At 38.1% G+C, this 13,616-nt stretch overlaps 2 protein-coding genes across 6 annotated transcripts in view; one reads left to right on the top strand and one right to left on the bottom strand.

Annotated features, from left to right (window-relative positions):
• The window catches only part of MDH1B (malate dehydrogenase 1B), a 33,063-nt gene extending 31,546 nt beyond the window's left edge, over positions 1 to 1,517 (bottom strand). For 2 of the 4 annotated variants that reach the window (XM_074399166.1, XM_010336400.2), the window contains exon 1: positions 1,352 to 1,515. Coding sequence is in view for 3 of the 4 variants with exons in the window: in XM_010336400.2 (XP_010334702.1) it covers positions 1,352 to 1,373 (22 nt within the window). In the remaining variant the exon portion in view is untranslated. Of the gene's footprint in view, positions 1 to 1,351 lie in introns of all 4 variants that reach the window. The other 2 variants (XM_074399165.1, XM_074399164.1) reach the window with 2 other exon arrangements.
• Positions 1,490 to 13,616, top strand: part of FASTKD2 (FAST kinase domains 2) — a 31,749-nt gene continuing 19,622 nt past the window's right edge. The window contains exons 1-7 of one of the 2 annotated variants that reach the window (XM_003925615.4): positions 1,490 to 1,754; positions 2,441 to 3,267; positions 5,909 to 6,012; positions 6,706 to 6,814; positions 7,406 to 7,529; positions 7,699 to 7,838; positions 9,350 to 9,522. In XM_003925615.4, coding sequence (XP_003925664.2) covers positions 2,539 to 3,267; positions 5,909 to 6,012; positions 6,706 to 6,814; positions 7,406 to 7,529; positions 7,699 to 7,838; positions 9,350 to 9,522 — 1,379 coding nt within the window. In that variant the 5' untranslated portion in view covers positions 1,490 to 1,754; positions 2,441 to 2,538. The remainder of the gene's footprint in view (positions 1,755 to 2,440; positions 3,268 to 5,908; positions 6,013 to 6,705; positions 6,815 to 7,405; positions 7,530 to 7,698; positions 7,839 to 9,349; positions 9,523 to 13,616) is intronic. The other variant, XM_039469928.2, reaches the window with a different exon arrangement.

Genomic DNA, 13,616 nt, shown 5'->3' with positions numbered 1-13,616 from the left:
TAATTGTGCCACTGCACTGCAGCTTGGGTGACAAAGTAAGACCCTGTCAAAAAAAAAAAAAATTCTTCTGTGGATGGTAGACGTCAGCTGTGTTCAATGCATCAAAGAGATCAAATAAGTCAAAGGATAAACAGCTTCTAAGAAAGTCATTGGTGACTTTGATGACAGCAGTTTCTGTCAGGAAGCAGAATTAGAGGCCTTCTTCCAAAATTAATTGGAAGGCAGAACTGGAGATAGAAGAGCAGTCTACTCTTTCAAGAAACTATGAGGAAGCCTGGCGCGGTGGCTCAAGCCTGTAATCCCAGCACTTTGGGAGGCCGAGGCGGGTGGATCACAAGGTCAAGAGATCGAGACCATCCTGGTCAACATGGTGAAACCCCGTCTCTACTAAAAATACTAAAAAAATTACCTGGGCATGGTGGCGTGTGCCTGTAATCCCAGCTACTCAGGAGGCTGAGGCAGGAGAATTGCCTGAACCCAGGAGGCAGAGGTTGCAGTGAGCCGAGATCGTGCCATTGCACTCCAGCCTGGGCAACAAGAGTGAAACTCCGTCTCAAACAAACAAACAACAACAACAACAAAAAAGAAACTATGAGGAAAGGAGGCAGCTACCATGGATTGTTGTAATAAAAGTCTTCTCAGTTGGGTCCTTGCTGTCAACCAGCACTTTCAATCATTCTCTCCATTGCTGCTAAGACAGGCTTCCTAAAATGCAAACTCATTAAGACCACCCTCCTGCTTAAAATTTTTCTATAACTCCTCATTGCTTTCAGGATACAATTCAAATACCTTCCCTTGGCGTACATGAAATGCAATGACCTGGCTCCTGCTCCTGTTCTAGAACCAGGTCCTGTCACTCCTCACATATCCAGATTTTTGGTTAGGCCATGAGGCTTCTAGCCTCTCTGCTTTGATCTGGACTAGGCTCCTCCCCTCACGCCTTCATAACTCAGCTCTTGCAATATCTTCCCCAGCCAGTTCCTTGTGTCCACCTCTCCCCCACCCCCTAAATCCTGATTAGGAGTCTATGCTCCCAGGGGCCTATGCATGTCTCCTTCATTGCATTAATCACACCGTATCAAAAGTACATGTTCTGTGCCCCATGAGACTGAAAGCTCCTCGAAGGCAGAGATATGTTTCCCTCCATTGTATTCCCAGCGTCCCACCGTGCTTAGCACACCGTCACGGTCCAGTCAATATCTTTGAATAAAGCCATAGCAAAGCATGGAGCGGTCCACATAGAACCTGGACTTGGTATAAGCCAGTAAGAACATCACTGCCAAGCGGCCGTGGGAGGGGAGCTGTTGTCGGCGTTTTGAGCAATCTGCGGGCAGACGCGGGGATCACTCACCCGCAATCACGAATTTGGCCATGGTGGAGAGACTTGAAGCCTGGACCGCGGCTTAGCGGTTTCCTAGCAACCACGCAGCCAACGGCAAGGCGCAAGCGCACTACAAAGTTTAGCGCCCGGCAGAGCTTAGATGTTTAAAGTTAGGACTTGAATGGGTTATGTTGCGATATACGATCAAACATTGCCCTTATAAGCGCTGTAGTAGCCCTGATCCCCATCCCTGTATCCAGGGTAATTAGTCATTCTCCTCCGTAGGCTTTCTTCTAAGCTAAGTTCTTCAGCTACAACCGCGAACGTATGCTTTTTGACCTTTGAGGGAATCCGTAAAACCTCGTGAGACTCTCAGCTCTCGGAGAAGCTGTCATGGCCGCGCCTGTATGTAGCTGCGGGGTTCTACCCTAAGGTGAGTGAAGAACGAGCCTGGGCTGAGTGGTTGAACGTATCACATCCTAGAATTTTTACCTTGCAGAGCAAGGTCTCAGGCGTTGTCCCGGAATTAAGTTTAAAGGAGGTAGCTTAATGCCGGGCGGCCCAGCTGCGGAAGGACAGGCTTTTGACGTTGGTCCCGGGACCTGTTGAGGCCGGCTAGTTGTGTAAGATCTTCCTCCTAAGCGCAAGTAACATGCAAACATCGCTTTCGTTTTCTGCTTCTTCCACCGAGCCGTTGTACCGGCCCAAATCCATATTCTTGATGGTCTGCGTTCGGCCGTTGCTAAATCCTCATGTTGAAAATGATCCATCAGTGTTAATCCCCTAATTTTCATTGAGGATATTTCCATAACAATGCCAACAAAAATCTGTCCTACAAAGGAAGCTTTTCGGAAGGCTTTTGCACCAGAAATTCACTTAAAAAAAAAAAAAAACAAAACTCATTTATACAATGACTACTTCGAAAGTGACCTGGCTTCTTTGAAACTGGACACATTGTGGTATATTGGAGGGAGTCCATATAGATTAAAAAAAAAAAATTATGTAAATCTTTAATAGCGCCATAGGTTCCCCATTTTCTCTTCTGTTAAATGCATTCCATTTCTTTAAGTAAAAGTTTTGCTTTAATTTTTATTCTTTTTATTACTTCTTCCCCTACAGGAAAACCACAGCACGTTTTCTTTTTCACTAGTAAAAGTGACGTTGGTTTCATATTGACAACTTTAAAGTTTTTTGGAAGTGTTTCAGTGGAGAACAAAATGAATAACAAAGCAGGCTCCTTGTTATGGAACCTTAAACAATTCAGGACTTTAGTTCCAACAAGCAGAACTATGAGGCTATATCCCTTGGGACTTTACAAACCAAAAATAGTTTATTCATACTGGAACACTTTAAATGACTTTCATAAGAGAATGCAATCATCTGGTATCATTAGGTATCTCTTTCAGGATGCATTCATTTTAAAATCAGATGTTGGCTTTCAAAGAAAGGGCATAAGCACTGTAACAGCCCGTAGAATTGACAGACTACTTTGTGCTAGAAGATTGTCTTTTGACTCAAAGCAGTCTCTTGTCTCTGTTGATAAATCTAATGATGGCTTGAAGAAAGTAAACTTTCATCATGAAGTCTCCAATGAAGATGTTCTTAACAACGAAACAAAACCAAATCGTAACAGCAATAGCACACTGTCTCAGGAGTGTAATTCTCTTAGTGATGTGTTAGATACATTTTCAAAAGCACCTACATTTCCTAGTAGCAACTATTTCACAGCAATGTGGACAATTGCCAAAAGACTGTCTGACGAACAGAAGCGCTTTGAAAAACAACTGATGTTTAGCCACCCTGCGTTTAATCAGCTCTGTGAACATATGATGAGAGAAGCCAAGATCATGCAATACAAGTACCTGCTGTTCAGTCTTCATGCAATAGTGAAGCTTGGAATCCCTCAGAACACTCTTTTGGTACAGACTTTGCTGAGGGTGACCCAGGTAAAATAAAAAGGAGATTTAAACATGCTTTTACTTGATTTATAGTATTTTGAAAGAATGATGGGAAATAGATATGTAACCTCCTTAAAAGAGACTGTCAAATGGAATGGTAGTTTCCTTTTATTTATTTTTGCATATATATTATATGATTTGGAGGCCTTAAGTTAGCTAGTTATTTTCTTCCTTCTGCTGTGGAAATTTATGAAAACCTTCCCCATTTACCATCTCCAGAGTTGAGCAGCGATGAAGAAGCTAAAATGAGAAGAGATGCAAGATATACTCAGAAAGGCTGGGTAGTTGAAGAAGGAGAGAAAGGAAAGGGAAGGAAGATAATCTAGTCCATGGTAGAACTGGGATTCAGGCCCAGTAGATGATACCTAAACTAATGAGCACATTGATAGTGAAGGGGCTGGTGTTTTAAGTAGAGAGGATTGCATGCCCTAACATTCCCGGAGGAAAAGTTTGGCAGATTTGAAGAGATGAAAGTAATTTAGCCTGGCTGAAATACAGAACAATGGAGATGTATGTTTGAGGGGATGGGAAGAAATTTTGTACGTGGTGATCAAAGGAGAGGAGTGAGGGGCAAGAGGCTTGGGGGGCAGGGGGGCAGGGGGGCAGGACAGGAGGGTAGAAAAACAGGAACCAAATCATAAAAAGCCTCTTGTGGCTAGCTAAGGGGTATGCATTTATCCTGGCACTGGGAATCCATTGCAAAATTTGTATTTTAGATCACTGAATGAGTGGAAAATGGATTGGAAGAAGGTTGAAATTGGATGGAGGGAGTCATTTTTAGTCTAAAGCAAGAATGTCAATGTCCTGTTTAATGTAACTGAAATGGTGCCAGATGTAAGGAAGGAGAGATTAGCTTTTTAATCATTTATGTTTTAAGAGTGTACACTTCTGACTTCTAAAAATGATAATGAAGTAATTTTTTAGTCAGGTGTGGTAGCTCACACCTGTAATCCCAGCACTTTGGGCAGCCAAGGCAGGAGGATCTCTTGAGCCCAGGAGTTTGAGACCAGCCTGGGCAACGTAAGGAGACCCTGTCTCTACAAAAATTAGCTGGGTGTGATGTACTTGCCTGTGGTCCTAGCCACTTGGGAGGCTGAAGTGGGAATATCGCTGGAGCCTGTGAGATTGAAGCTGCCGTGAGCCATGATTGTGCCACTGCACTCCAGTCAGGGTGACAGAGCCAGACCCTGTCTGAAAATCATAATTTTTTTTAAAAGACAGGAATTTCTTGGGGATAATTCTGGCATGTATCCTATCTTGCTATAAAATTCAAGAATTGGGTTCTAGCTATTTGGAAATTTTTAAATTTTTACATTCTGTGATTTCCATATGTTCTCTTTTTAAGTCTGTAACTCTAGCTAAAGATCCATATGTTCTTAAGCAATAACTTTTATTTAGCGTATGTGTGTATATTTGTTTAAACCACAGAATATCCATGTCTATTTGTAGACTGTGTATTAGTTCCCTATATAGTTATTTAAAAGTGACTATAATAAGCCACCTTACCTGATCAGTGATACTCTTACTAGATTTTGGACAGATGGACTCACACGGGGATGACATCTGTGTTGGTGAGGTCTGAGTAGTGGATTTTTGTAGTCAAAACATCTCTATGGATGATATGTCTCACTGACTGTTGGAATAATACAAAGACATTTATTTTAGATAGAGGTGAAAGGAGAGTGTACCATCAGTGAATCTGCCCTTCAAACACATAACCAAGTGGTGTTTTCTTACATAGTAGATATTGAAGGGAATGCTGTAAAATTGTTAAGGAAATCCTTTCATAGGAAAAAAAACCTGTTTTTTTCTTCTAACCATATCCATTTCTTATCTGGTTCTGACTTGAAACTTTGTGATTGGTTGGTTATGTAATTTTAGCAAAAGAGCATGTCTCTTTTTAGGCTAAGTTTCCTCAGATGTGATCTTTTGTGAGGTGTATAGACTAGTTGTGATTAAACTGTAGAGCAGTACTAGGTAAGCTGTGTTGTTACTATTCACTTTCCAAATTATGCCCACTGTTATTTCTGGAATCCAATTTAGTACTCTAAGTAAAGGGACCTGAAAGAAGAATCTGTGGGGTGTAGGCTTCCCTTGAGACCCAGATAGTAGTGGTAGAATGTGGCAGGAGATTTGAATTAGAAGGTTCGCAAGTAGAGTTTCAGCTTGATGCTTAGGAATGGATCTAGGAAAATCGTAAGGGCACAACCATTTAAGGATCTTTAGAGATGGTAGTTACCTTCTATACCTCTGTGGTTCTTATATTCCTGCACTTTAACTGGTTTTGCCTTTGTAATGACCTTGGGCTCCAAAAAGAGGTAAAAATAATGTTGAATAGAAGTTGTTTCAGAAGCAGTGGAATATAATGAATATCAAATATGTTTTCAGTGATAATGGTGAAGGTAAAAAAGTGTTGATACATAAAAGGATGTATATTAGTTAGCTGGAAAATTCGGTAAGTATGACTTTTTATTTCCTGAAGATGCTGTTAATTGTGGACTGACTGTGGGAATTGTTGGCTTGATACTTAGTCCTTTTATTCAGTACGTCAGTTCAGTGGTTTTGCTTGGATGAGATAATTTACTATGGGCTCATCACCTGTAGTATTTTTGTAATTATGTTTCAATAGGAACGTATCAATGAGTGTGATGACGTGTGCCTTTCGGTTTTGTCAAGTGTTTTAGAGGCAATGGAGCCATGCAGGAATGTTCATGTTCTACAAGCAGGATTCAGGTGAGAACTCTCTTATGCTTTCTTCCTGTGGTTTTCTTTGTTCCTTTTAAATCTGGAATAAAAAATTGAGATGAAAACTAAACTGCTTTCTTGAGGGGAGGAGTTGAGGAGGCTTTTTACTAGTTATAGTCTTTAATGCCTTATTAAGCTTAAAATCCTGACTCTGGATGACATAAGGCTGGAAATGCTTCTTTTAGGGTCCATAATAACAAATATGTGAGTAACATTGACATCTAAATTAATTTATTTTAAAACATAGTACTGATGTGGGTGGGAGAAAATTGATATGTATATTCAGAAGAGTTATTCAGGCACTATTTGAGGGTTATTTGACACTGGCCCAGCTTGAAAAGGAATTTATAAAATTGATACAACTGATCTAACATCATAGATTGGTGAGAGTAACACTTAATTCCCTTTTACATTGACTATGCATAGGATATGTTACTGTAATCTCCTGATGTAATTTAATTTGTTCCTTAGTAAAGGCAGTACGATAATGTGAGAGAAAATAGCACTATTAATAGATTGGTTCTCAATCTTTTACTACTTACACTCTATTGGGGAGGTAGATCATTTCTCTGGGCTTCATAATCCTTTCCTGTAAGAAGGAGCTGGATCAAGTGAAATTTTAAGATTTGTCTTCTGCTTTGAAGATTCTGTGATTGTAATATTTACTGTGTTTGATAACAGAATACTAGTTGATCAGCAAGTTTGGAAAATAAGAGATGTCTTAACATTACAAGCTGTGATGAAATGTGTTGGAAAAGATGCACCAAATGCTCTTAAGAGGAAACTGGAGGTAAACACATGAATTTTCTCTAGTGGATGAGATTTGGAAAAATTATTTCTTGTAACTACTATGACTGCCTGAAGTCAATTTTCTAAGAGGGCATTGTTGGGCTTTTAGGTGTAGCTTTGCTAAAGTGAATTAATAGAAGTATCCTTATATTTATTTATATGTGTATTTATAAATGTGTATGTATTTATCTATTTGTCTGGGTCATTTTACCCAAACATCATCTTTTTTATTTAAAAATAAAAGTTTAGTGAGACATGGTAGCTCACACCTATAATTTCAGCACTTTGGGATGTCAAGGTAGGGGGATTTTTTGAGCTCAGGACTTTGAGACCAGCCTGGCTAATTGAGCAAGACCCTGTCTTTGCAAAAAAAAAAAAAAAAAAAAAAAAAAAAAAAAAAAAAATCAAAGAATTAACCAGGCGTGGTGGTGCATGCCTGTAATCCCAGCTACATGGGAGACTGAGGCAGGAGGATCAGTTGAGCATGGGAGGTTGAGGCTTCAACCTGGGTGACAGAGAAACACCCTGTCTCAATAAAAGTTTAATTTATTTTGCCACAGATAGTAAATTAAATTTGTTTGTTTTTCTTTAGATGAAAGCCTTGAAGGAATTAGACAGATTTTCTGTTGTGAATAGCCAGCGCATGTTTGAGGTACTAGCTACCATGAATTATCGATCTGTTATACTCCTGAATGAATGCAGTAAGATGGTCCTAGGTAAGGGGAATTTTTCTTTCATCACTGTAACACCTGACCTTCTATTTTAGACTATTTTTGTTTTGCTTTAAAAATTTTGGTTTTATGTGAAAAAAGGATAAAGCATGTTGTAGCTTGCATTCAAAACAATCTGGTAATCTTTGTTTGCTTATTTAACTCATTCTTAAAGGTAATATCCACGGGTGTCCTTTAAAAATAATGATCAACATATTGCAGTCCTGCAAAGACCTCCGATACCATAATTTAGATCTCTTCAAGGGACTAGCGGATTATGTGGCTACAACTTTTGACATCTGGAAGTTCAAAAAAGTGAGTATATTAACAATTTAGAATAAGCCTCACAAAACTTTTAAAACACATGCTAATTCATTTAGCATTTTAAATATTTCTCTTTCGCCTTTATAGTAGTTAAGATATCCAAATACTCCAATGCCAAATTGACTTTTGAGAAATTAGTTCCTTATTATTCCTGTCTGGGGGCTACTTGCTAATATGAATAGTCCCCAACTTAGGATGGCTTCACTTAATGATTTTTTGATTTTTGATGTTTTCCTGGGTTAGTGATATGTTGTATGATACTCTCTTTTCATGCTGGGCAGTGGCAGCAAGTTGCAGCTCCCAGTGAGCTGTGCCATCATGAGGGTAAACAGTGCATATTGTATTCAATAAATTACCTGAGATATTCAACACTTTTATTATAACATAGGCTTTTTGTTAACTGATTTTGCCTAACTATAGGTGAGTGTAAGTTCTAAGCATGTTTAAGGTAGGCTGGGCTAAGCTATGATGTTCAGTAAGTTGGATGTATTAAATGCATTTTGATTTACAATATTTTCAATTTATGGTGAGTTTGTTGGGATATACCCCACTATAAGTCAGGGATCATCTGTATAGTATTCTATCTTTTGGTCATCTTTCTATTTGAAACAAAATAATATTGACCAAAGTTTGCTCTTCTATTTGGTTTTAAAGGGTTGTATGGGGTACTTTGATTAGATATTTAGCATCATTTCTGTGTTTATACTTTTTCTTGATAGATTTTGAATAATAAAGATGGATGATGTGACAGGCTTATGGTTTTTGAAGAATTAAATGTCACTACTTGTGGTCATGTCCATTGTTTTGTCCAGAGTAAAAGCCTTTAAAATCCGGAGCTGTGTTAAGCATATAAACATCTAAATGAAGCAGCTGGCAAAAACTTCTTTTTGCAATGAAATAGATGATAACTGTTAGATCTCTAGGTTCAGTTTATTTTGGAGAGCAAGGTGAATATTGAGTTTACTGTGGAAACTGGTTATGGAAAGAGAAGTAATAATCCTAAGTAAAAAAGATTGAGAGCCTATTTTAATCGTGATGTTTCAGTTCCATTCTCACTTATAGATATTAATATTAAATATTAGAAATTTGGGGGTTATGTCTTACGTGTTAGAATCTAGGAAGTTTTTAAGTTTGGGGAATGGGAGGAGTTCAAGATTGAGTTGGTCATTTTGAAAACCTTCAGAAAAGGCCTATTTAAAAGTAATTTTCAGATCTGTTGTATGAAAATGATGTAGGAAAGAGTTTATTTTTAAATGAAATGGAAACATAGAAACCATTATATGCTCTGGTTCTCTGCTTATAAAATGATTGCTTATTAACTTGATGCACAATTCAAGAATTAATGGTACAGATTTTGTGAGGGAGAGATCATTGTTTCTTTTCAGGATATCTCCCGTTGATCAGGACAGTTGAATTACTAGTTAGATTTTTTGAGATCCAAAAAATTACTGTTAGCAAACTGTAATTATTAAAGAGTTTTTCCTCAATGTTCTCTTTTTAAGGTTCTTTTTCTTCTCATTTCATTTGAAAACCTTGGTTTTCAACCTGTTGATTTAATGGATCTGTTTATGAAGAGAATACTAGAGGAACCTGAATCCCTAAACATGAAAAACATTATATCTATTCTTCATATTTATTCTACTCTCAATCATGTCTACAAATGCCAGAACAAAGAGTATGTACTTGCTATTTTTTTACTTTTTTTATTACCATATAACTTACTTACAAAAGAGGTTATAAATCATAAGTTTAATGAATCACTGTGGGTGAACACACCCATAGTCATTATCCATGCCGGTAAATAAAACATAGTGTTCCTTACTCATATATGAAGTTAAACATAATTTCATTTTATATTTGCTGCCCTTGTTTCTGTTCTTTATAATACATTAGTTAATTCATTATAGGAGTTTTCATTTCAAACTCTCCCAGCTTATCCTCTCAGCTCCTAAGTTCATAGTTCAGTTTAACTTTATTAAAAAATTGAGAAACATATATTTTTTTAATTTTGATTTTTTTTATTATGGTAAGAACATTTAGCAAATGTAAAAGTGTGCAGTACAATATTGCTGACTTTATTATTAACAATATAGTTAACAATATTGTACAGTGGATCTCTAGAACTTAATTATCTTGCATAACTGAAACTTTATACTTGTTGAATAGCAACTCCCATATTTCCCTCTTTCCTCACCCCTGACAACCAACATTATAATCTTTGCTTCTATGACTGATCTTTTTAGATACCTCGTATAAGTGGAGTCATGCAGTATTTGTCCTTCCATGAATAGCTTATTTCACTTAATTAATGCCCTTCAAGTTAACCCATGTTGTAGCATATGGCAGAATTTCCTTCTAAGGCTGAATAATATTCATAATATTATATGTATATATTGCATTTTCTTTATCCATTCATCTGTTGATGGACATTTAGGTTGTTTCCCTGTCTTGGCTGTTGCAAACAATGCTACAGGTTAACATAGGAGTGCAGATGTCTCTTTGAGATTCTCATCTTAATTCTTATGAATTGAAAATATATCCAGAAGTGAGATCCCTGGATCATATAAGTATTCTACTTTTACAAAATGCTTTTTAGTATCGGTTGAAATGATCATAAGGTTTTTTTATCCTTCATTCTGTTGATATGATGTATCATATTGATTGATTTGCATATATTGAACCATCCTTGCATCCCAGTGATAAATTGTAATTGGTCATAATGAAGAACATATATATTTCTTTCAAGGATTTTTTTTTTTTTTTTTTTTTTTTGAGACGGAGTTTCGCTCTTGTTACCCAGGCTGAAGTGCAATGGCACGATCTCGGCTCACTGCAACCTCCGCCTCCTGGGTTCAGGCAATTCTCCTGCCTCAGCCTCCTGAGTAGCTGGGATTACAGGCACACACCACCATGCTCAGCTAATTTTTTGTATTTTTAGTAGAGACGGGGTTTCCCCGTGTTGACCAGGATGGTCTTGATCTCTTGACTTCGTGATCCACCCGCCTCGGCCTCCCAAAGTGCTGGGATTACAGGCTTGAGCCACCGCGCCCGGCCTTTTTTTTTTTTTTAAATATATATTTTATTGCATTTTAGGTTCTGGGATACATGTAAAGGACATGCAGGATTGTTGCATAGGTACATACATGGCAATGTGGTTTGCTGCCTCCATCCCTATCACCTATATCTGGCATTTCTCCCATTTTATCCCTCCCCAACTCCCTATCCCACACTGTCCCTCTGCTAGTACCCCACGATAAACCTTAGTGTGTGGTGCTCCTCTCCCTGTGTCCATGTGTTCTCATTGTTCAACACCCACCCGCCTATGAGTGAGAACATGTGGTGCTTAATTCTCTGTTCCTGTGTCAGTTTGCTGGGAATGATAGTTTCCAGCTTCATCCATATACCTACAAAGGACACAAACTCATAGTTTTTTATGGCTGCGTAGTATTCCATTGTGTATATGTGCCACATTGTCCCTGTCCAGTCAATCATTGATGGGCATTTGGGTTGGTTCCAAGTCTTTGCTGTTGTAAACAATGCTGCAATGAACATATGTGTGCATGTGTCCTTATAATAGAACAATTTATAATCTTTGGATATATAACCAGTAGTGGGATTACTGGGTCAAAAGGAATTTCTATTTCTAGGTCCTTGAGTAATCACCACAATGAGTCTTCCACAATGGTTGAACTAATTTACACTCCCACCAACAGTGCAAAAGTGTTCCTGTTTCTCCACATCTTCTCCAGCATCTGTTGTCTCCATATTTTTTAATGATTGCCATTCTAACTGGCATGAGATCGTATCTCAATGTAGTTTTGATATGCATTTCTCTAATGACCAGTGATGATGAGCATTTTTTTCATATGTTTGTTGGCCACGTATATGTCTTCTTTTGAAAAGTGTTCATATCCTTTGCCCACTTTTGATTGGGTTTGTTTCTTTTGTTCTTGTAAATCTGTTTTAGTTATTTTTAGATTTTGGATATAAGTCCTTTGTCAGATGGGTAGATTGCAAAATTTTTTCCCATTCTGTTGGTTGCCGGTTCACTCTGATGATTGTTTCTTTTGCTGTGCAGAAGCTCTGGAGTTTAATTCGATCCTGTTTGTCCATTTTGGCTTTTGTTGCCAATGCTTTAGGTGTTTTAGTCATGAAGTCCTTGCCTATGCCTATGTCCTGGATGATTTTGCCTAGGTTTTCTTTTAAGGTTTTTGTGGTGTAGGTCTTATGTTTAAGTCTTTAATCCATCTGGAGTTAATTTTAGTGTAAGGTGTCAGGAAGAGATCCAGTTTCTGCTTTCTGCACATGGCTAGTTAGTTTTCCCAGCACCATTTATTAAACAGGGAATCTTGTCCCCATTGCTTGTTTTTGTCAGATTTGTCAAAGATCAGATGGTTGTAGATGTGTGGCGTTGCCTCTAAGGCCTCTGTTCGGTTCCATTGGTCTATATCTCTGTTTTGGTACCAGTACCATGCTGTTTTGATTACTGCAGCCTTGTAGTATAGCTTGAAGTCAGGTAGTGTGATGCCTCCGGCTTTGTTCCTTTTTGCTTAGAATTAACTTGGCTATGCGGGCTTTCTTTTGGTTCCATATGAAGTTTAAGATGTTTTTTTCAAGTTCTGTGAAGAAGGTCATTGGGAGCTTGATGGGTATAGCATTCAATCTATAAATTGCTTTGGGCAGTATGGCCATTTTCACAATATTGATTCTTCCTAACCATGCCATGGGATGTTTCTCCATTTGTCTCTGTCCTCTCTTATTTCCTTAAGCAGTGGTTTGTAGTTCTCCTTGAAGAGGTCCTTTACATCCTTTGTTAGTTGTATTTCTAGGTATTTTATTCTCTTTGTGGCCATTGTGAATGGCAGTTCATTGATTTGGCTCTCTTTAAGTCTGTTATTGGTGTATAGGAATGCTTGTGATTTTTGCACATTGATTTTGTGTCCTGAGACTTTGCTGAAGATGCTTATCAGTTTAAGGAGATTTGAGACTGAGACAATAAGGTCTTATAAATATACAATCATGTCATCTGCAAATACAGTTTGACTTCCTCCTTTCCTAACTGAATACCCTTTATTTATTTTTCTTGCCTGATTGCGCTGGCTAGAACTTCCAATACTATGTTGAATAGGAGTGGTGAGAGAGGGCATCCTTGTCTAGTGCCAGATTTCAAAGGGAATGCTTCCTGGTTTTGCCTGTTACAATATGACATTAGCTGTGGGTCTGTCATCAATAGCTTTTATTAATTTGAGAAATGGTACATTGATACCTAGTTTAATGAGAGTTTTTAGCATAAAGCGCTGTTGCATTTTGTCAAAGGCCTTCTCTGCATCTATGGAGATAATCACATGGTTTTTGTCTTTGGTTCTGTTTATGTGGTGAATTACATTTATAGACTTGCGTATATTGAACCAGCCTTGCATCCCCGTGATAAAGCCTACCTGATCGTGATGGATGAGCTTTTTGATATGCTGTTGCAATTGGTTTGCCATTATTTTATTGAAGATTTTTGCATATGTGTTCATCGTGGATATTGGCCTGAAGTTTTCTTTTCTTGTTGAGTCTCTGCTGAGTTTGGGTATCAGGATAATGTTGGTCTCATAAAAAGATTTGGGGAGGATACTGTCTTTGTGGATTGTTTGGAATCGTTTCAGAAGGAGTGTTACTAGCTCCTCTTAATATGTCTGATAGAATTCAGCTGTGAACCCATCTGGACCTGAGCTATTTTTGGTTGGTTAGCTATTAATTGCTGCCTCAACTTCAGCCCTTGCT

Source organism: Saimiri boliviensis, chromosome 5 (assembly GCF_048565385.1).
Source record: "Saimiri boliviensis isolate mSaiBol1 chromosome 5, mSaiBol1.pri, whole genome shotgun sequence".
Classification (NCBI taxonomy): Eukaryota; Metazoa; Chordata; class Mammalia; order Primates; family Cebidae; genus Saimiri; species Saimiri boliviensis.
The sequence above is the reverse complement of the archived record's forward strand: the minus strand, read 5'-3'. Positions and strand labels throughout refer to the sequence as shown.